The sequence below is a fragment of the Neodiprion lecontei genome, chromosome 2, assembly GCF_021901455.1.
Source record: "Neodiprion lecontei isolate iyNeoLeco1 chromosome 2, iyNeoLeco1.1, whole genome shotgun sequence".
Taxonomy (NCBI): Eukaryota; Metazoa; Arthropoda; class Insecta; order Hymenoptera; family Diprionidae; genus Neodiprion; species Neodiprion lecontei.
Window position 1 is genome coordinate 40,101,424 of NC_060261.1, and position 21,771 is coordinate 40,123,194.

The 21,771-nt window shown below is 34.0% G+C and overlaps 4 protein-coding genes across 5 annotated transcripts; 3 read left to right on the top strand and 1 right to left on the bottom strand.

Annotated features, from left to right (window-relative positions):
• Positions 1–129: 129 nt before the first annotated feature.
• On the top strand, positions 130–9,977 carry LOC107220255 (kinesin heavy chain). The gene is made up of 14 exons (XM_015658779.2): positions 130–709; positions 1,822–1,963; positions 2,546–2,719; positions 2,839–3,107; positions 3,179–3,425; positions 3,497–3,733; positions 4,045–4,391; positions 4,455–4,658; positions 5,319–5,459; positions 5,600–5,884; positions 6,047–6,232; positions 6,329–6,532; positions 6,621–6,921; positions 7,101–9,977. The coding sequence occupies exons 1-14, from the start codon at positions 551–553 to the stop codon at positions 7,175–7,177; spliced, it is 2,973 nt and encodes a 990-aa protein (XP_015514265.1). The 5' UTR covers positions 130–550; the 3' UTR covers positions 7,178–9,977.
• Positions 9,978–10,856: 879 nt separating this feature from the next.
• On the top strand, positions 10,857–11,937 carry LOC124293069. The gene is made up of 3 exons (XM_046732182.1): positions 10,857–11,236; positions 11,394–11,527; positions 11,586–11,937. Exons 1-3 carry the CDS (start codon positions 10,964–10,966, stop codon positions 11,761–11,763), a joined length of 585 nt encoding a protein of 194 aa, XP_046588138.1. The 5' UTR covers positions 10,857–10,963; the 3' UTR covers positions 11,764–11,937.
• Positions 11,938–12,474: 537 nt separating this feature from the next.
• LOC107220246 lies at positions 12,475–17,964 on the bottom strand. The gene is made up of 6 exons (XM_015658756.2): positions 17,112–17,964; positions 16,893–17,010; positions 16,382–16,732; positions 16,024–16,302; positions 15,344–15,648; positions 12,475–15,220 (listed from the first exon to the last, which is right to left on the bottom strand). Exons 1-6 carry the CDS (start codon positions 17,207–17,209, stop codon positions 14,356–14,358), a joined length of 2,016 nt encoding a protein of 671 aa, XP_015514242.1. The 5' UTR covers positions 17,210–17,964; the 3' UTR covers positions 12,475–14,355.
• Positions 17,939–21,741, top strand: LOC107220266. Of its 2 annotated transcripts, XM_046732181.1 has the most exons (5): positions 17,939–18,052; positions 18,205–18,744; positions 18,855–19,214; positions 19,294–19,597; positions 19,685–21,741. In XM_046732181.1, exons 2-5 carry the CDS (start codon positions 18,610–18,612, stop codon positions 19,942–19,944), a joined length of 1,059 nt encoding a protein of 352 aa, XP_046588137.1. In that variant the 5' UTR covers positions 17,939–18,052; positions 18,205–18,609; the 3' UTR covers positions 19,945–21,741. The 2 variants fall into 2 exon arrangements, with proteins under 2 accessions (XP_046588137.1, XP_015514279.2); XM_015658793.2 differs by lacking the exon at positions 17,939–18,052 and having other exon boundaries at positions 18,175–18,744.
• The last annotated feature ends 30 nt before the right edge of the window (positions 21,742–21,771 follow it).

A 21,771-nucleotide genomic window follows, 5' to 3' on the forward strand; every position in this document is an offset into this window, starting at 1 on the left:
GACCTAAAACTTGGTAAAATCAATAATTTAGCTACGGTCGCGGGGCGAGGGCCCCGAACGAGGCGGGGCATGGGGATTGGGGATCAGGCAGGCAGGGGCGGCGGCGGGGGCGACGTCGTCGTCGGCCGTCGAGAAGAGGCAGGCTGGCAGGTCGCGCATGGCTGCCCGCGGCTCCGTCACGTCGGAGGCTCCCTTCATTTTTCCTTACTTTTTCACGGCGAGCGTTACTTCCTCGTAATTATTTGTCAGTACAGTTATTCGGGCGTTATACGGGTGCGGATACACACGTAGAGCCTGTCGCGACCTTACGACAGTCTAGCCGAGGTGTTAAAATAATTTCGCGAAGTATTCCTTTCCTTATTTCTACGAAATCGTCACCAGCTACCCACATACATGTCGGCCATTTTGCTGAACACTGGCCGTGATCTGACAGCGGTGTCTTAATGCAGTTTCCGCAGTCATTCCCCAACTTGTGCGAGGTTTTGGAGCACCTAATTAAATTAACTAAGTGCAATTCTTACCGTGTAGATTATTAATATTATAAACAACGATGGCCACCGATCAGCCGAGGGAGCGAGAAATCGCTGCCGAAGACAGCATTAAAGTTGTGTGCCGTTTTCGACCGCTCAATGACTCCGAAGAAAAGGCTGGGTCGAAATTCGTTGTCAAATTTCCAGCCGGCGGAGAGGAAAACTGTATTTCGATTGGGGTACGTCTCATAAATATCATCGATAATTCACCTAATCAGAGTCAACTTGGAGCATACGTTAACCTCAAAAAGTTATATTTCCACACGTTAATAATATGACAGAACTCAGCTGACAGCTGTCTAATTGTATTATAATCCTAATAAAACAATACCTGTCGTCAAAGTATAAACTCAAGCAACAATAGCCAGTGTCTGAAAATCCATTCTCATACCCCCAAGAATAACTATAAGCTTTGATTCTGCTCACAGTTTTCAAGAGTCTCTTCTCTTTCAGCTTTGTATTCTCTTTGAACTGACCTCCTCCCCTGTTGGCCCATTTATTTCTCATTGTGTCGACAATGTATTGAAAAATTGTGAAGACAAATATTCTGATGCATACCCAAATGTATGTCATGAAAGTAGATGTAGGAATATATCCTACCAAAGTACATGTACCTATATTGGTCAGGCGTGATTACGACTCCTTGACTAATTGATAATTAAACCTGCAATACACATATCTCTGACATGAGATCACATACTTGAGATAATGAAGAAAGCAGGCTCCTTCATTTTCTCATTTAATACTTACCATAGAGAAGTTAGGGTTCAGTCTTTGAATATGGCAAACACCTTTTTCGCAGTACTTACAATCACACCGACAGACTAAATAAATTCATTATTGGAATGGACAGTGAACCTTAGCTGTGATGTACTAATGTGAGATCTTCGACTTAGCTAGGCTCAATTAATTGAAAAATGCCATAAACTGTACCAGAAGCCTTATTTTTAGTTCACGTACTCAAATATAATGATGTTTGAGAAACACTATTGTGGAATTATTTTGCTTTAACTGTGGTAGAGATCTTCCAAATCTGGAGATAAAAAGTTAATCTACTGAGTCAAAAATAAAATATTTTAAGAGAATTGACTATGTAATCTCTTATTTATAATGAAATACCAAGTCTTTTGAACATCTGAAATCACGTGTTGTTCAGGACAGTGTAAATACTAAATATTGCGTAATGATTCCTCTAATCGTAATATGAAAAAGATTCATGACTACCTTTGACCTCTGTATTTACTTTTGAAAAAAATTTAATCGTTTAATGAGATGCATGGATTATTCACAGGGTAAAGTCTACCTTTTTGACAAAGTATTCAAACCAAATGCAACGCAGGAGAAAGTTTATAATGAGGCTGCAAAGTCGATTGTCTCCGATGTCCTGGCCGGATATAACGGGACAATTTTTGCTTATGGGCAAACATCATCAGGTAGATAATCAAAAAATGATATTAGCTTCTAATTTTCAATCGAGAGTAATATATATAGAAGTAATCAGATTTCGAAAATAGCTACAACATTTTGGAATTTCATATTGTACTTCGAAAATTTTACTGCGTTTTGAAAAAATTAAGACGTGTACATTTTCACATCTCGATTGAAATTAATTTTTTCAAGTGACACCAACGTCGAACCAAGTTAAAGTATCAGACTGAAATAGATAACGTTAATGTAATGAAACATCGAGAAAAAAATCATTATCATGCAATTTTAGAAATGAATTTCACGGACTTGACTTTGCAAAATAAGAGTATGATTTCTTTATCACGATTTACTAAATGTCAGGTATTTTTAAAGGCGCAAAGTAAAGATTTTTCCGAAACATGCATTGTTATAGTAACATTAGTAACTTAACACTCATGACAAAGCTCCAAGCTTACATACTCATTTCGTTCTTTTTGGTAATATTGTTTTTATTATCTGTTATTGTTGAGAAAACACAATTGTTGTGCGGTATCAAAACTCGTGCTTTCTGTGTGCGTAAATGTATGAAATTTTTGATAATTTTTCAGGAAAAACCCACACAATGGAGGGAGTCATCGGCGATCCAAACAAACAGGGCATTATTCCTCGCATTGTTAATGATATATTCAATCATATTTATGCTATGGAAGAAAATCTTGAATTTCATATTAAGGTCTCATATTTTGAAATCTATATGGACAAGATTCGAGATCTTTTAGATGGTAATTTTGCTTTACATTATTATAACACAAATTTGTCTTACATAAACAAAAAAGATCATAAATTTTTATCTAATTTTCATTTCACGGGAATGGTTTGTGATATTTAAAATGCTTTTCAGTTTCTAAGGTGAACCTTAGTGTTCATGAAGACAAAAATCGTGTACCTTTTGTGAAAGGAGCAACTGAAAGATTTGTTTCAAGTCCCGAAGAAGTATTTGAAGTTATTGAAGAAGGAAAATCGAATCGGCACATCGCTGTGACAAACATGAATGAACACAGTTCCAGATCACATTCCGTTTTCCTAATAAACGTAAAGCAGGAGAACCTGGAAAATCAAAAAAAACTTTCCGGCAAATTGTACCTTGTCGATCTTGCTGGATCTGAAAAAGTATGATTCAAAATAGGCCTTGCAACATGCATGATGTAGATCTTGAATAATCACAATATTTTTCTGGGTAGGTCTCTAAAACTGGTGCTGAAGGTACCGTACTAGACGAGGCAAAGAATATTAACAAATCACTATCTGCTTTGGGTAATGTCATATCTGCTCTCGCTGATGGCAACAAAACGCACATCCCTTACCGAGATTCGAAGTTAACAAGAATCTTACAAGAATCTTTGGGAGGCAATGCCCGAACTACCATTATTATCTGCTGTTCCCCTGCCAGCTTTAACGAATCAGAAACCAAGTCTACGTTAGACTTTGGTAGGTAACAAAACTCACCCCTTTAGTTATAAATTCCTTCTGCACTTGCTCATAATTCACATCGTTTTCAGGTAAACGTGCAAAGACTATCAAGAATGTTGTTTGCGTTAATGAGGAACTGACTGCTGAAGAATGGAAACGACGATACGAACGTGAGAAGGAAAAAACGGCAAGACTTAAGGGAAAAGTGGAGAAATTAGAAGCCGAACTGTCCAGATGGCGACAGGGTGAAACTGTAAAGGTCGAAGAACAAGTCAGTCTTGTCGAAGGTCCTGATGTTACCACACCAGTCGCTCCAATTATTGAAAGTAAGAACCCATTTAGTTCTAATTCTCTGATTAATTGTGATGAATGTCCATTCAATTTACCTGCCAATAGTGATATGAATATTCATAACTATAATCAAGTTTAAATACACGTTAAGTAAAAAGAATGAACACTTGGCGAAATTATGGGTAAGACAGTAAATAACCATCCTGTAAATACATTATCATATAAAATGCCAGTTTTGTGTACTAGCAGTTTTTTTTTGTCTTCGTAAGCATATTCATACTTATTTGATTATAAAGTATGCAGCTGCAGAAGTTTCTTACTGAAAATTTTTCACTCGTTAAAACAGCCAAAATTGACGATGGTCCCGTGCCAGCAACTCCTGGTGGCGGTTTAATGGCTGGATCGTTATCTAATGAGGAGCGACAGAAGCTAGAGGAAGAGCGTGAAAGGTTGTACCAGCAGTTAGATGACAAAGATGAAGAAATAAATCAGCATTCGCAGTATGTTGAGAAGCTGAAGGAGCAAATGGAAGAACAGGAAGAGTTAATTGCCTGCACCAGACGTGATTATGAGCAACTTCAGCAGGAAATGAACAGAATCCAACAAGAAAATGAAAGTGCCAAAGAAGAGGTGAAAGAAGTCCTTCAAGCTCTTGAGGAATTAGCTGTTAATTACGACCAAAAATCTCAGGAGGTATGTATTGTATGTTTATTATTATTAGCTGACAAAAGGTTATAACGTATTTGTGTTGAATAGGTCGAAACGAAGAATAAAGAGCATGAAGCTTTGTCAGAAGAGCTTCTTGCCAAACAGGCAGCTTTGAACACAACTGCTTCGGAGTTACAACAACTAAGAGACATGTCGGCTCACCAACGTAAACGTATCACAGAGATGCTAGCCAATCTTCTAAAAGACTTGGGAGAAATTGGTGTAGCTATTGGTGGTGATGAAAATCTTAAGGTGAATTAATTTAAAGATTTGCACCCATTTCAAAGATTGAGTTCTACTGGAGCATGATGTATTTTTTCGCATGATTTGTCGTCACGAAAATATAGCGGATGAGTTTATTGATGGATTATAAACTTATTCACTTATCACAGGGAAAAATTTAGATCACATGATGGGCATAACTCCCAAAGTCTGTTCGAGCTAATTTCTCAAATGATGTCATTCCTATGCTTTTATTCTCTGCAAGAGTTTTTCACTTAATAATTATTGTAACAATTTTCGTCCGGGTGAATAATTTTAGGGAAAAAGTACATGATAATTATTGTAACAATTTTTGTTTGGAAAAATAATTTCAGGAAAAAAGCACATGATTGTTCAAATCGCGTCAAATGTGATGAGACTGCATAGCTGTTTATACTCTGCAAAAGTGCCGTTATGTGCATTGCAATTAATAGTTCTGATATTTGAAAATTCTGCTCACAATCCGGTTTTGTAATTTTAAATTCTAATTGGACCATTACATAGTTACGATATCTTGATTTTGTAATTGATTTGTCTATAACATCTCATTACAGTTGAGCATCAATTTTTTAGGTAATATTTGCAGTTGAAACTTTTACTTACGGTCACTAATACATGACACTTAATATAAATTTACATATTTAATTATAGGTTACTCCAGATAGCAATGGTAAGCTAGAAGAAGAATTTACGGTAGCTAGAGTGTACATCAGCAAAATGAAATCCGAGGTTAAGAATTTAGTCCAACGTTGCCAAGGTCTTGAAAGTTTCCAAACCGATTGCAACAAAAAAGTAAGTTTTTGCGAAATTATTGAATCTGTAATATCCACATCCTGTAATAACTAAATTCAGAAACAAGATCATGTATGAAATTTTTTCTGTTCCTTTTATAGCTTTGTAGAATTTTAAATATCAAATTTTGAATCTTATAGGTTTCGGACTACGAAAAAGACTTGGGTGAGTGCCGACTATTGATATCTCAACATGAGGCTCGAATGCAGACACTTACGGAATCGATGAAAGAAGCTGATGCCCGTAAACGTGCCTTGGAAGAAGATGTTGATGCATTACGTGAGGAATGTGCTAAGCTCAAGGCTGCTGAACAGGTGCAAGCAGTCAGCAATAAAGAAAAGGCAGAAGAACAGGAAGCAGCTACTAAGATGAGAGTGGCTCTTGAAGAACAAATGGATCAACTTCGAGGGGCACATCAAAAACAAGTACAATATTCTATCATTATTTCCATCGTGAAATTTCGTCTAAAAGTTCGACAACTTGTTTAGAATCTATAAATATTTTTATCTGCTTGCAGTAGCAATTGCCACTACAATCTTCAATACATTTCCAGCAAATACTTACTTTTGAATATGCATATATTTTAGGTTGCCTCTCTGAGAGATGAGATATCAGATAAGCAACGGCTTATTGCAGAGTTGAAGGATATGAACCAGAAGTTCACATTAGCCCATCACCAAATGCAATGTGATTACGAAAGATTGAAACAAGAAGAAGCTGATAAATCCGTTAAATTGCAAGAGCTTGTGTTGATGAATGAGCGTCGTGAACAGGTATATTTCTTTCTCGCTCAAACATTTAAATTTAAAGTAATTCAGGATAGTTTGTATGGAATATTTGGTAATTTTTATTCCCTTTGTGATATCCAGGCCAGGAAGGATCTGAAGGGTCTCGAAGAGACTGTTTCAAAAGAATTACAAACATTGCACAACTTGCGCAAATTGTTCGTTCAAGATTTACAAGCCAGAATCAAGAAGTCTCTGACTGTCGAAGACAACGAGGACGATGGAGGATCCCTTGCGCAAAAACAAAAAATATCTTTCCTTGAGAACAACTTGGACCAATTAACCAAGGTAATTAATTACTACTGCTTCAAATAAAAAGTTTAGCGTAAACATAATTATTTTGAATGATTGAAGACTTATGGAAAATTTATAACAGGTGCACAAACAATTGGTACGCGATAATGCTGATCTACGATGTGAATTACCAAAACTGGAAAAACGGTTAAAAGCCACACTGGACCGAGTGAAGGCATTAGAAACTGCATTACGAGATGCCAAAGAAGGTGCTATGCGAGACCGAAAACGTTACCAGTATGAAGTTGACAGGATTAAGGAGGCTGTGCGGCAAAAGAATTTCGCTCGTCGAGGACCGAGCGCACAGATTGCTAAGCCAATTCGAGCTGGTCAGCACCACATGGGTACAGGGAACAACCCTGTCATCAGAACGGGAAATAGGGGTAAGATAAATTCCAATTAATGATATTCACCTGTTTTATATTAAAAAGTAAACTTGCAAAACACCCTCATGTTGCGTCTCCTAGTCATTTCATATGAACAATGTCAAACTTCTGTGAAAAATTTGTAATTATTTTATACTCGATATAACCAATAACAATTCATGTTCCCCGTGTTTCAGAAAATGAGCGTAAGACCGCTTCGATTCATGACGAAAAGAGAAGAATAACAGATGTGGGTATAATTTATAATACATAAGGTGCTAACAAATGATAAGTCCATAGAGATGTACTGTATCTGGGGAAAGCGCCGTTGATTTTGTTCATTTCCTTGAATTGAAGCACATGCTGGAAAGTGCTATGTAATACTATTGATGTATAATAATATAGTATGTCCTATTTCCAATCAATATGGGTGCATATACCGACTCGATATTTTCTTTGAACATACGGCAGGGGACAAGAGTCGTAATTGTCGTATAATGCAATAGAATAAAATAGTAGCTCATAAAACAATGAATTTCAGTTTCCATTTTTACCTTAATATCGAGAATTATATGTCTAAAACAGCAAACATTCACTTTCGTTGAAACAGCATTCAAGAAATTAATAGGTATTATTGTCACTTTCGCATTATCTTTCGATTTTCGCTTCTTACTGAAATTCTATAATGAGATTTTTTTAATATTCTCCATTTTCACACTTTTATAGAAATATTTTTCAGAAATATTTGAACACATTATGTCACATTTTAAGTTCATACACTCGAATGTACACAATAGGACATGCGATATGTTGTGAGATTGTAGGAGAATGATTGCGACTTAAAATATTTATAATGCTAATAGTTTTTCCTATGATAGCTATATTATTTTCAGCGATTGTAAGTTTCTATCGACAAATGCAAACCTTGAATTATTTTGGATGGCTCACTTAGTTGGAACTAAGTGCAAATAGCCTTTCCTCTGTGATTTGACATTCAAGGTTTGAATTTGTTCAAAGGAATTTCGATGTGCGTAGCATTACTATTTCTTTCTAGACTTATTACCTGTATTTTGTAGTGATATGAAAATTCAAGCCTTTTTTTGTTTCGTCTATTTTTATTACGTATTTAAATTAATTTATTATCTATAATCTTTCTGTCCATGCCAGAGGCTCGTAAGATTTGATTGCACACATACGCAATGTAGGAAACTTTAATATTAGACCAGTGCGAATGAATAACAATAATAATAATCATTTATTGATTTCAACCAAACTATACAATACATGTAAATGAACTAAAGAATCCATCCTTTGAGCCTTCATATTTATAATTTAACTTATGCTCATTTTGCACAGCTTTTTTCTTTTTGAACGAATATACATATATATTCTATACATGTACCTATATGATGTGGCGGAATGCGTTGCTTTGCGTAACTTACGGTAATTTAAGTAGTAATTTAACAAAAAGAAAATTTAAAAAGTCTTTTTAAATATAATGAAGTAGTAACCCAGTTCCTAAATTTGGTTACAGGCATTAAGATGAATATAGTTTATCGTAACGAAATAATAAACATTTCCTATTAGCAGAATTTAAATTATCTTTCCCATCAATGTATTTCTTTATTTTCGGCAAATATGATTTCAACAGATTACACATCATATGAATGTACAAGGGTATGAATATTTTTTTCTTAGATATGAACTTGAGCGTTTGAACTTGTAATATTTCAATCAATAATTTCTACAATTACATGAAACACATACTCGACGTGTTTTTCGAAAAATGTGAAAGAACTACTTAATAAAGTAATCTAAGGTGAAAAACAGTCAGAGCATAACAATATGACTGCATTATTATTAGCAATCATTTCGTTGCTTTACGACTGTAAATAATATTTAGATAGAAAACGCAAAAAAAAAAAAACAAAAAGAAAAACTTCTGAACAAAACTTAATCTAGATCACTTGATGAAATTCGCCATCACACAAATAGTTGTATTAGATTACCTACCTGACTATTGATTGAAATGTAATTTTCGGATATTCGTTTCGAATAGTATTATTTTGATTTTTCCGTTTCATTTGAAACGAAAATTGAAAAATGAGGTTCTCTTGACACAAGGCAAGCATGAAATGAACGAAGCTAACATCGAAAGATGTCTGGTCGATGTGTCTGTACATAATCATACATATGCTGAACTTACACAATTCTGTACTCGATAATAACGTCTGAAAAATGAACTTTAATTCGTACTATTCCCATGTGTACATGTATGTGTGCATAACTATTGCTGATCGTGCTTAATGTTAACGTTTCAAAGTCTGTTATATGCTACAGATATATTAGCGCATCTAGGTAGCCATCTTTACTTTATATATAAATTATTTACGATTTTTGTATCATTCACAATTTTTCTAATCCTTTATTCCAGTGGAGGAAAACATTAAAGAGAATGCAAGAGAAATTGAAGGAAAAGAGACGTAAAGAGAACAAAACGGAAATCTATTTTAGAGTTTCATGTTCAATCAAAGTGGGCAATAACTGCTCCAGAAAATCGTTATACAGCATCGTTCTCATGCTTTGTGATATATTTTTTTATAGGAAAAATTTTAGGCTTTGAAATGTTGCATTTCATAAAACCGTAGTCCCAGCATCTAATAGATAATTAGAATATAAACATATTATATGCTCCATGGCGACTACTATGTCATAATAAAAAGGTTATTCAGAGGTTTGGAACTTTTTAACTGACTCATTTTATCAAAACTTGGTGGGCACCAATGCTTGATCAAATCGATACAACTGTTTCGGTATAATTTTCTTTCAAGAAATTAGTGCTCATCAAACTTTGATGGAACAGAAAGCTGCAAACTTTTATCGAAATCTTATAAACATATATAGCTACGATTATTTTTCATAATACAGCAATACAAGTATAATTATAAACAATAAGTCATATACCTACATTGCAGTTGTATCGTGAAGCGAAAAAAAAAAATTACGAAAAATAAATTGATAAATTTGCACGTTTAGTATAATGAATCTAAATATGGTGTTGAAGAATAGATCAACAAACAACCAAGAGATTAATTAACACGTTGAACGCCCCCGTCTGGCAAAAGAAAGCATTAATTTCTTGAAATCTATACTGTACTCAAATGTCTAATTACCACTTTTCGTTAAAAAGTCTATGTTTTGAATACACTGATTCATGAATGGTTTATGATTGGTATTGAAATTGCAGTGGGGTTGAGTTAGATGTATTTCTTTCCAAATTATCATTCTCAAAAATTTAAGCCATAGGTGCGTTTTACAGAGATATTTTACCAATGAATGATTTACCAATTTACTACGAATGTTTTGAACAATTTTCATTTATGAATAATTGTACAGACAAGCGTACATATGTTATATATGTATTATATTCTGACCTTTAATACGTTAACTGAGACCTATTTACAATCAACCTTATCGCAGCAATACGACATTGTGTAGGTCCATTCTGAAACAAAAAAATTCATTATTTATCTTATATTGAATATGCAAGGTGTAGAAAGGCTATTGCTACAGCAAATGTTTCATTGTAATGATTATTACCATTGAATTATAAATTAATTTACGATGATTATATTTAAATAATTATTATCAGGTAAATTAATTACCAGAAATAATGATGCTTACATAAAAGAAAAAAAAAATCATGAAAATGGAATCAAATGTGTTCTTATTTTTTTTCCATGCACTTAATAAAACTTCATTATAATATGTATTTACTTCTGATTGGTTGTAATCACGCGAAACAAAGAAATAAAAACGGTGTTTTCTCTCTATGATGTGAAACGTGCTTGCCTGCCAAACTTGTAGAGGCTGTCTGTACTGTCTTTGCAAATATATTAAGATCGGCTTCAAGATTGGAAACCAGTGTATGAACAAAGTTTGAATTGTTGTAGGAAAAATATTTCCAAAATCTCAATTTTTGTACAACATTTAAAAGTATCGTTTCGCAAATTATTAAATCTTCAAACCATGTAGTTTAATCAAAAGATCACACATCATTATGGAGGCAATGAATTTCAAACCAGAAGGCTCTGTAATATCCATACATCCGCTAATCATTACAAAAAAAGACTCTAATCGAGTTCCAAAGATATCGGAGAGAATTTATCGGCCTGGAGTACTGGAAGGTAACTGGTTCGAAGACTCTGCACCAGTGACACCGGTGGCAAAGGACCAATGGGCTAGTTTATGTGAAACTAGTTACCGACCATACAAGACCGAACTATTGACAAGACCCAAGTTTGAGGCATGGAAGCAAAGAATATCAACTCAGGTATTTGACAGAAAAGTATTATAATTAGTTTGGAGTATTTTGTTACTAATAATGAAAAGTTATTGCTAATAATTACCCAGATATTTTTACTTTTCATCACAAGTTACTTTTACTACTAATCATTTGCAATATTGACATTCATACTGTTTGAAATAAGGGAATTGGAGCTAGACTGTTGATCGACCACCACGGAACAAAGTATCATAATAATTGGACAACGACTAATGATCTGAGTTTCAAAATATTACCACAAGGACAGGATAGACCTTTGCGTAGAACATTTAGTGCACGGTAAATATAGCATAATAGATTTTCAATAAAAATATAGAATCATTTATTCATAACACAGATGCAAAGAATGGCTACCTGCTCAAGACTATGCTAAAGTCTATGGTAATATGACAAAATATGGGTTGGCTGAATTCATGAGACATAAATGGTTTATTGAAAGTAAGCCGACACGCCCTTGGCGCACTAATTATCAAGATGATTTTCCTAATTATGAGAATGCATCATCTGTTCGGTAACTAGATTTTTTGTGGCAGTGCTTTTGCTATTTAACACTAGCATATAGATGACTTAAAAACTTGTTAATAATTTTGTAAAGTTTTCTCAAGCCGAAAGCATCTTTGAATGAGCCGGACTTGAGACACTTAGGCTTCGATCTATCAGCTCCCCATCAATCCTGTCCAATAGCGTTCAAGATCGAGAGTTCACTGCCGTACCTTCAGAATGTGTTGATTGAAGAAAAGGCAGTAGCCCAATGCTAGAGATTTGATTTGCAATTGATACTTCACTTCACTTGTTAAAAAAGACAAGAAAAACGAATATTACAAACAGATATTACTCTGTGTAATATATTTGGATATTATACAAACATGTGTATCTTTGCTTGTGTACGTTTTTTTTATATAAAGTAATTTGATGATTTTATAGTATTCTGATTTGTTCAATACGATTTTAAGTTCAAGTTGGGTAAAATGTCTTGGTGTTGGAACGCATATGAATAAAATTTTAAATTTTCACATTACATAGAGTAGCATAGTCAAGCTGTGAGTTTGTGTTACCCTGTTACTGAATGAATACGAGGATGCATAAACTCAACAAGATGAAAAAAAAATTGCCATGGGACAAAATCTATTTATCCAACCATATATAATACCAGTTATAATGGAAGGGTGTCAAGAAGAAATGAAAATGATGTTGGAGTGAATTAAAATATCACCATCAATTTATTTTTTACTTGAAATTATTAAGTATTAGGGTGGTAATCAAAAAAAAATTGTATTAATATACTTATCATGCTCTATAGAATTTTGATACAAACTTACATGGCGAAATGAGAAGTAAATGGTTTGTTCAAAGTGTAAATAGTCCTAGCTGGCAAACAACATACCAGATTCAATTTCCGATTCGAGATACAGGAGTTTCTGACAAAATTAACATAGAACTTGTGTATTTATTGTTATTTCTAAACGGTTGACTTTTTAACAGTAAATCACCAGCTCCGTAATGCTTAGAACAAGTTTTTCGTCATATAGGAATGAAACGATCCAATATGTGAAAGTGCAGAAGCTTTGTAAGAAGAAAAGAAAGTGGTTGCTCAAAAACGATGAGTGACCCTCAGAAATCAAATCATTGTTTAAAAAAAAAGTGGAAAATTGAAACCATTCTATTGTTTTATTCACTTTTATATTGAATGCATTCAACGGGTTTAACAAAAAGCATTTTTCGTTTAACAAATACACCATAGGTAAAGTGTTCTGTACAAAATCATGATTAAATTACGTATTGATGTATGTATGTATGTAATATAGATCCATTTTATAAAATATATGAAATATTGACGAAACTCTACCATTCGAATTTTTCAGATAGCACAGTACAAATTTACTTCACTGAGTTCACTTACTATAGGTGCTAACTGAAAAATTTTATTTCACTTACATTGGCAAAAAAGGTGTATGTAATATGTATAATATGTGAACAAAATTTGTTTACCGCAGTCTTATTGGTTTACAGTTCATTAAATTAACTATTTGGAAGCTCTGTGATAGTGACTGTTGAAAATAGAAATAGAGAATAGTATATTGGTACTGGCAGTACTATTTTAATTGCAATTCTGCTGTTGATAATGATATCAAAACGAAAAAACATGGAAAAACCATTACCCATTGGCAAATATTAATCGGAATTACACAATGAATTCTTACACATCTTGATTACCAGCAAATAAGGTGTTTGAGCAATATTACTGAAAATTATGTGCAATTTTGTACCAAGATAATTGGTGGTCTTTACGAAATAATGATTATACTACTAAGTAATTATATCACAAGTTGAAAAATATAACACAAATGCGACTTGAACAAATTCTTAACACAGCATAGTGTAACGCTTTTATACCTTAGATTACATTTTTTTTTTTCCAGAATTTGTAAGCTTACTAAACATCAAAAAGTTTTTTTACAAATTAGTTTTCGTGACGAGCATTGCAAAAATCAATAGGTATAATTTTTAATATCAAAAGTCCCGTAAGAGTTGTAAAATTCAAAGTCTTATGTGTATACCAATGTGTAGATGAAACAGCATTCTCCTGTTTCGCTAAGAGCTTCGTCATTGATTGAAATTGAGACACTTTTCATAAATGTGAAAAAAAATTGAATCAATTCAACAACACTAAAGTCAAGTATACTATTACTAATAGCAACCAAACAATCACATTCAAGAAAGTGAATCTGTGACCTAAAAGTTAATTTAAAAAAAAACTAAACAATGTAACTAGTCACTTCATACTAATTGTAATTAGAGATGAAAACTATTGGAACTTTTTTTTGTAATTCACTGAGATACTGAAATCTGTTCTGATGCTTCTACTTCGTTTAGGTAGTCTGAGAAATGAGTTTCTACCAGCCTGTTTCAGTGTTGACCAATGTCAGCAAACCGCAATGACTGACGAACAGTTAAAATATATAAAGTGAGAGTTGTGGGAAAAGAGACAAGTTTATCTATCGAAAATCCCCAATTATTTTGTTGTATTGAACATTTCTGCACATGCTAAAAAAAACAAATTAATTATAGTCCAATTGAGAGCCTATTTTCAATAATGCTAAGCAATGTTAACGTAGAAGTGTAGTGCACAAGACTACCATATTAAATATTAAAGAACCACATAGTAAGGCAGGTAGCCAGACTGGACTAGTTAGAACAGTGGTGTGAATAGTTTGCATCGGTACATCTTGGATATGGTTATGATTATTACTATTATTATTGTTGTTGTTATGATTTCCATTTGCCACAGAAGGGTGATTTTGAAAAAGATTACTGGTATGAAAATTTTGAGACGGGCCACTGTTCTGAATTAAGTTTGTATCTTGCGGTATCTTTGGAAACTGAGAAAAGACAGGACTGTCAGGTCTTTGAAATGAAAATGCAGAATCTTGACGGCAGCAGGACGTGATTGAATTGATGCTGTTATGCTTCGACATGTGGCAACACTGCGTCATATCCGAGACAGCAGAATAACGATCTAAATCATTGTATATAGAAGGTTCTCTGGATGGGACAAAATTTGAGCCTGTCGAACCAAATCCAGAACTTTGACTAGACGACCTAGATAGTGTTGCGGCATTCATACCTGCCTGCCAATAACCACCGGCTACCCAAGACGTTTGTGTAACGGATTTAAGTTTTGGGGGACTTAGGAAAAATTTTCTGTTTGGTGATCTGTTCATTTTACTAAATAAATCGGGACTTGGACTATCATAGACTTTAGTTTGAAATATTTTCGGAGTTTTAGATAATTGTTTGCGATCACTATTACTCAATGAGAGAGAACTCAATGTGCTTAGGCTTTCGTTGAGAGAATTTTTGTCGTCCAGAGATTTAATTGAAGAACCATTCAAATTTGATGTACTTGAATACTGCTGCGTACGATAAATTTTACTGGATGATGTTTTTCCTATGGAGTCGTGTCGGAACGTCCTGCAAAAATTTAATGTCAAAAGTTTTTACTCCGAAGGTAACAATCCGTAAAATGTAATATCATTTCAAGTGTAGTAATTCTAAAAGCATATTCCACTAAATATGACTAGAAACACAACGTACGCTGAGTCTTGCATAAATATAGTTGGCTTGATGGGCATTGGCGTTTCAACAGACACAGGTGTCATCAATAAATTTGTAATATTAACAGGTGATCGGCACTGTTTAATATCTACATTTTCATTTTTAGTACATTTTTCTTCGACAAATGGTGTCATCCTTGCAGCAGTTGTTCCGACACATTCTAGTTGGATCTTTTTACTGTTAGGTGATTCCAGTTTCTTCAAAGCAACATTCGATTTCACTGGAACAGTGAACGAACTAGATCTCAAATTCATGAGACCAATTATCACAGTTAATCCCATTATCTGTAAATTTAAATGACTGATTTTTGGTCGATCTCAAAAAATCTAACGTCTTCTGTTTCAAGAAGATTTTTTAGGATCACATCACAATACGCTGAGAAAATATACTATATTTACATAAAAATAAGGCAAAGCCATATACATGTTTTAGCTTTCAGAATATGGCTACATCTTCAATACATTGCAAAATATGAAGTGTTAAAGTTTGTTTTTTCAAATAATGAATATTTAGCACAGTAAATCATACAACTAATTGTAATTCGTTAGTTAATTAGGAGTAGAAAATTATCAGGACATGAAAAATAACTGAATCAGTTCAAACAGAAGGTTATTTTACATATACTATGCAAGATATAGTGAAATCAAAGATCAACTTACCACATGAAATTGCGTGATATATTCTACAGTAAAATATTCATTTTTTAAATGAATTTTCAACAGTTTTAGTTCTGAAAAGGGCATTAAAATGATAATAAAAATCCAAAAAAATGCTATCAGCGTATCCAAGTGTTGTTTATTGGCAGGAGTTGTAATGCAAGCACCCAACTGCAGCAACAGTCCTGCAATTGGAAGCGGCCAAAAGGTGGCGTCGAATAACATTGCTGAATTCAATATTGTTAAAAGAATTCGGAATACACGTTCCCATTTTCTTGCATTCTGGAAAGTGGTGAAATATGTGAATTAATGAATATCAATCGATAAACACTTCAATACACAGAAATCAATGTTTTCTTACATTGATGATATGCTGAATAGGTTTATTCTTGAAAAATGCCATCTTATATTGTAAAAGCCACAATGCCTGTTTACTTAGAACACCTTCAACAACTTTGGAACACTTTTGGCATAACTTGTACTTTTCCTCCAATTTATGTTTCAATACCGCAAGTTCATGGTCGTATTTTTTATTGGAAGAAGGTTCGAAATTAGCTAGATGTAACATTTTAATCTCTTCATTTCTGTTACATCTTGAACAAAGACTACTTTTTTTTGAAGATTCCTTCTGAGTAGACAACTCGCAATATCTTACTGAGTTCTTCGTCAGACCTTTGTGTTGTTCAGGTATATCGTAATTGTAGTCACCATTCTGCAAATGAGATGCAGAGCAATATTTCAATGAGATATAGGAAAAAGTTCCATATAACACAAACTGCAAGTGCAAGTTGCAAAAATTCAATTCAAACTTCACACAAAATAAATTGCTAAATAAAGAGATATCAAAATTTCAGACACGCGCATGATTTTACCTCTGTAAATCCATTGTGCTGCTCACAAAATGGACATAGCCACCAATCTCTCTGTTGCCTACAAATTTTCGAATCATTGTTGCAAAACCAGCAGTTTACTTTAACAGGCCACCTATTTCTGAAATGATGAAAAACATAAATAAATGAATTTCAATTATTGTCACAAGGGGTTTCATATCACCTATTACTAGGTATTAAGACAAATTAAACCAGACTCACTTTAACTTTTGAATGACGGTGAGGCAAGTGATAATCAGTGTAAAAAAGACGCCAGCAAAAGACGTTAAATTAAGTACAAAATAATCATCTAAATACATTTTTATTTTATGTATTCAATACCGTTTATTTTTTTTTTATTTAATTTAATTTATTTTTGCAGACTCCCTGGGTTCAATGTCGCAAGCTCGAAATTCAATGCAGTTGTTGAGTAAGAAAAAAAAAAACTGAAAACCTCTGGATACGATTAGACGAGTAAAATCGGTGCTAAGTATATCCCATATCTCCCGCCAAGAAGCTATCGCGTAACGTATCTCGCGATTTGGTGGCAGCTACAGGCGCTATTTATATACACCCATAGAACACATGGAATGAATTTTAGACACCTGAACTATGCGGAATCTAATTCTTCAATAAAAACTTAGCTTCATCATATACTTTAGAGTGTGATGTTTAACTTGAATTGATCAAAGAATTTTCTGTTCGCGGAAATACAAGTCTTATGGCGGACACGTCTTACGTTATATGGTTCACGCATTCTTTTCACTAATGGCTTTATAACCTATCATGTAGCACTAGTTAATCATTGATATTGGTGATAGTTTACTGATTTTCATTCGTCGAAATTTTCTTCCAACAATTTGTTTGAACTTCGAAGATCAGTAGAATACACTGTTACATTTTTACTTTCGCGTTAAATCAATTTGTACGGTTTTCCCGACGGCGATACTGTAGCAATCTTACTCTCACGTGTGCGATGCCGAATTTTTTTTTTTTTTTGACCAATCAACATGTAACGCCTCTTTCGCAATACCGTCAGTTATCACACCGGTGTATTCTTAACGAGTATTCTAACCTTTCTTGCGTGGAAATCTAAATCTGTCTCGCGATCAAAGGCGCTTTACTCCGTGGCGGTGAAGGGTTGGATTTTGCACGTACGCGTGGTGCGAAATAACAAATGATATTTCAATTAAATTCTTGAATCTTATACGGATTTTGATGTTGAAACCGGCAGAGATGACGTTCTGCTAGGTTTCACACTTCCGAAGCGGTAAATTGGAGCCACTGTACAGCATTTTATTACATTTTATTTCAGCGGCATGGTCGCGCGATTCTCGGGCAGAAATGGTGCTTTATGATTGGCCACCACTGACATACATATGTGTATATACTAACTGGATAGCCGATTGCTTGTGTGCAAAGGCTTAGGAACGGCTTAGGTGCCGAACTGACGTTTCCTCTGAGTGACATGAGTACCAAAGGTGCTTCAGCGTCGCTGGATTAAAGATCGAAGGATACTAAAAAATCCACAATGTAACAGTTTATTCAAACTGTCGTTAATAGTTAATTGAGTAATGCTACGTGTTGTATGTACTATGTGCAATATATGCGTCTGTAAAGCGACTCGCATAAAAATGAACCTAAACATTAAGCGAACGTACGACTGAACCAAGAGATAAACTTATAAACTGATATATGTATACCTAATTGACAATGAGAGATGCGGACCAAAGGTCTACTCTTCTTTCTCATTTGCATTGTCGGCAGTAGTATTCTTTTCGTCGCTCTCAGTAATCAGCGACCATCGATACAAACTTTAGTCACCGAAACACACAAACAACTACGAAGTTTTCAGGTAGGCAAAAATTGCGATAGCCTGGTAAGTTTTAATGAATATCATTGTAAACAGTAACTGTGATTCAATCGTTTGTTCATCATATTCAAACATGATTTTATTAATCCCAGGAAAACTTGAAAGATGTGGAAGAAAAACGGCTGGTTACTGATTCAAAGTATCTTGTATTGCTTGGCTTGGACCATGAAATCAACACTACTCCAATTGTGCCCAGTCAAAACGTAACCATTGTTACACTGCTGCGTCCTGGTAGCGAGCAGCAAATATATGGTTTCGTCAAAAATGTTACCCACTTTTTGCCAAATTACAATATCGTGATATACAGTGTTGGACTGAATGATGAGGTATTACTGAATGCTAAGTCAACTTGCAACAGCAGCAAGTGTAGCGTAGTCCAGTTTGATTTGAGCCCTTACCCCGCTCATACAGAAGACGATAGATTGCACGTTTACAGGCCTTTGGTTATACAGGTGAAAATATTTTACCCTCTTAATTCCGTGAACCTTTCTTTATTTTCAATGTTAATTAACTTATTCGTCTTATTTCTAGACAGCCCTAAATACACTTGGAAATATATTTTACATGGATTCAAATGTGCGTTTGACTTCGTCCGAGATATCAGCGTATTTGTTTCCAAAATATGGGTTTCTCACATGGCCAACAAAACACGCAACAAGTTCCTTGACCCATCCAAAGATGTACGAGTATTTTCATGCCTCTGCTGAAAGCTTCTTTTTCCTACCTTTGATAAGGGCTTCGTACTTAGTTATTAGTAACACCAAAAAAATAAGGGAAAATGTGATGTTACCATGGGTACAGTGTGCTTTAACAAGGGACTGCATATGCCCCATAGGTCTGTATTATATAAATAATTCTTTGTGGTGCAGAAGTTAATGTCTGATTTCTCAGTGCAATTAAACACGTTCTTTCCATCTTCTAGGTGCTCAATCAGCGGGCTGTAGATTCAATAAAAAGCCCCAGTATCGTTACTCCGGTTGTCACGCGTACGACACATCAGCATTGAACATAGTGCTTGGGCTTTATTTTAAATTTGATGATACTTGTTACATCCATCAAAGTAAAAAGACTTTTTTCAACACAATCCAATCAGAAGAAGTCATAGAGGAATATTTGGCGATAACAAAACAGAACAATGTTACAGAAAGTAATATCAAAAACTTCATTTCTACCGAGCATTAACATATTTTTCAATTCACATCATAATTCAACTTTTAATGAATATTGTACAACTTCTATGCAATTTCAGCAAAAATTCTGTGCTTTTGTCCATTAGCATTATACATTCAAAATGAAAATTGACAGTGGTCTCAAAATAAATATTTAATGAGTTTTCTACTATCATTTTCGATTCTGCAATTTCTCAAGAGCATATAAAGAAGTTTAGTAAGGATCTGTACGTACAAGTTCTGAAGAAACCTCAGGATTGGTTTGATGGGAAAAAAACTATATTTTTAACTCCTTGGTAAAAAAATTTATTTGATTTACATATATTTTCATCAATATACAGTTTTACTGCATACTGGAAGAGTATTATAACTATAATTCGAAATTCATTCTTTAGGGGAATATCAATAAAACTCTCTTACATGGCCATAATTGCAACGTTTTATACTGTTTCTGAATGCTGAAATGAATCAAAGTTTAATCACATTATGTGATATTTATATATTTTGGAGGTATCCAGGTCATTTCATACGTATCTACGATTTGGATTACTTTTGAAGATGTTATGTGGTGTTACGTAGCCAATTTAAGAGTTCTTATAAGGATTCATCTCACTCTTTTGTAAAACGTTGATTCGATTTGAAATTTCTTTTCATGTGTCTATACTGATTTTAGGAAGTGTGTTCTGGTTGGTTAGGGCTGATAAATGATTATGTGAATCAATAATCGAATAATTTGCAAAATATAACTTAAAAGCCTGTCTTGCAGAGTTAAAAAGATGAAAAATGGGCACTATATTTATTTAGCCCTGTCTGACCAGAACGCACTCTCCAACAATAGCAGGATTATTTTACGAGAAATTGATTAATGTCAATCAACCTGACACGGGAGGAAGTTTATAAAAACAGATTTTTGGAATGTTAGTGGACAGGCAAACCTGTTACGATATATTTAAGATATATATGGAGTATTCCACGTCAAATGAACCTCGATCTGCCCGTTGATCTCTTCGATTTCCCTCACGATTTTCTATATGATTGTTTCAACTCAAGGCACCACATTTTTTGTCAAAATTTTTCCAATTGAATCAATTCAGCTACAATTTTTGAAACGACCGTTTTTATCAACATATTGAATAAATCTGAAACAATTCTGAAAAATCCTGTTTCATATGTCAGAACTTTTCACCCTCAAGCCGGAGTATGCCGGTGTTCTCTTCATATTTTTTCGAGCTTCTTTCGAAAGATACATTTTCAAAAGTAAAAAGCAAGAGTCAATTTACTACGAGTGATTGCTCATTTTTATATGTAACATTGGATTTTTAGGAATTTTCAAATATTTTTCCGAAGATATTTTTATTCCTCAAGACGTAAAAATTGCAAATAATTAATTAGTTTGGGAATATCTGAAAAAATTCTCAAAAATCTGGTGCTGCATCTGAAAATGTTGGCATAACCACCATTTAAATTATTTCTGTTGAAAAAAGCTCAAAGAAAATATGAAGGGAATGCCAGCTCACTCCAGTTCAAGGCTCAAAACATTTAATTAATATGGCACATGATTTGTCAGAATTATTTGAGATTTTTTAATTGTATCGATCAATATGGTCGTTTTCAAAAACTGTAGCTATTTGAAATTGATTCGAAATATTTCGAAAATAACAAGCATATTTGGGCTGATTATGACCCAACTTTAAACTTTCCGTTTGCAAATTCGTTTCGAGCTGAAATAATAACAATAACAATAGTAATAATAATAATAATGTCATTATCTTATTCGAACTTTGGAAGCACAATGTCAAATTCGTGGTAAGTAACTGAAAAAACCCTGAGGTACCGTACA

Excerpts from the sequence above, each read along its gene's own strand:
- LOC107220255 (XM_015658779.2), top strand. The coding sequence starts at position 551 with ATGGCCACCGATCAGCCGAGGGAGCGAGAAATCGCTGCCGAAGACAGC. Across the intron at positions 2,720-2,838 it reads GATTCGAGATCTTTTAGATG|TTTCTAAGGTGAACCTTAGT; the intron begins GTAATTTTGCTT and ends AATGCTTTTCAG. Across the intron at positions 3,108-3,178 it reads ATCTTGCTGGATCTGAAAAA|GTCTCTAAAACTGGTGCTGA; the intron begins GTATGATTCAAA and ends TTTTCTGGGTAG.
- LOC124293069 (XM_046732182.1), top strand. The coding sequence starts at position 10,964 with ATGGAGGCAATGAATTTCAAACCAGAAGGCTCTGTAATATCCATACAT. Across the intron at positions 11,237-11,393 it reads AGCAAAGAATATCAACTCAG|GGAATTGGAGCTAGACTGTT; the intron begins GTATTTGACAGA and ends GTTTGAAATAAG. Across the intron at positions 11,528-11,585 it reads CGTAGAACATTTAGTGCACG|ATGCAAAGAATGGCTACCTG; the intron begins GTAAATATAGCA and ends TTCATAACACAG.
- LOC107220246 (XM_015658756.2), bottom strand. The coding sequence starts at position 17,209 with ATGTATTTAGATGATTATTTTGTACTTAATTTAACGTCTTTTGCTGGC. Across the intron at positions 17,011-17,111 it reads ACCGTCATTCAAAAGTTAAA|AAATAGGTGGCCTGTTAAAG; the intron begins GTGAGTCTGGTT and ends TCATCATTTCAG. Across the intron at positions 16,733-16,892 it reads AGCACAATGGATTTACAGAG|AATGGTGACTACAATTACGA; the intron begins GTAAAATCATGC and ends TCTCATTTGCAG.
- LOC107220266 (XM_046732181.1), top strand. The coding sequence starts at position 18,610 with ATGCGGACCAAAGGTCTACTCTTCTTTCTCATTTGCATTGTCGGCAGT. Across the intron at positions 18,745-18,854 it reads AACAACTACGAAGTTTTCAG|GAAAACTTGAAAGATGTGGA; the intron begins GTAGGCAAAAAT and ends TATTAATCCCAG. Across the intron at positions 19,215-19,293 it reads ACAGGCCTTTGGTTATACAG|ACAGCCCTAAATACACTTGG; the intron begins GTGAAAATATTT and ends TCTTATTTCTAG.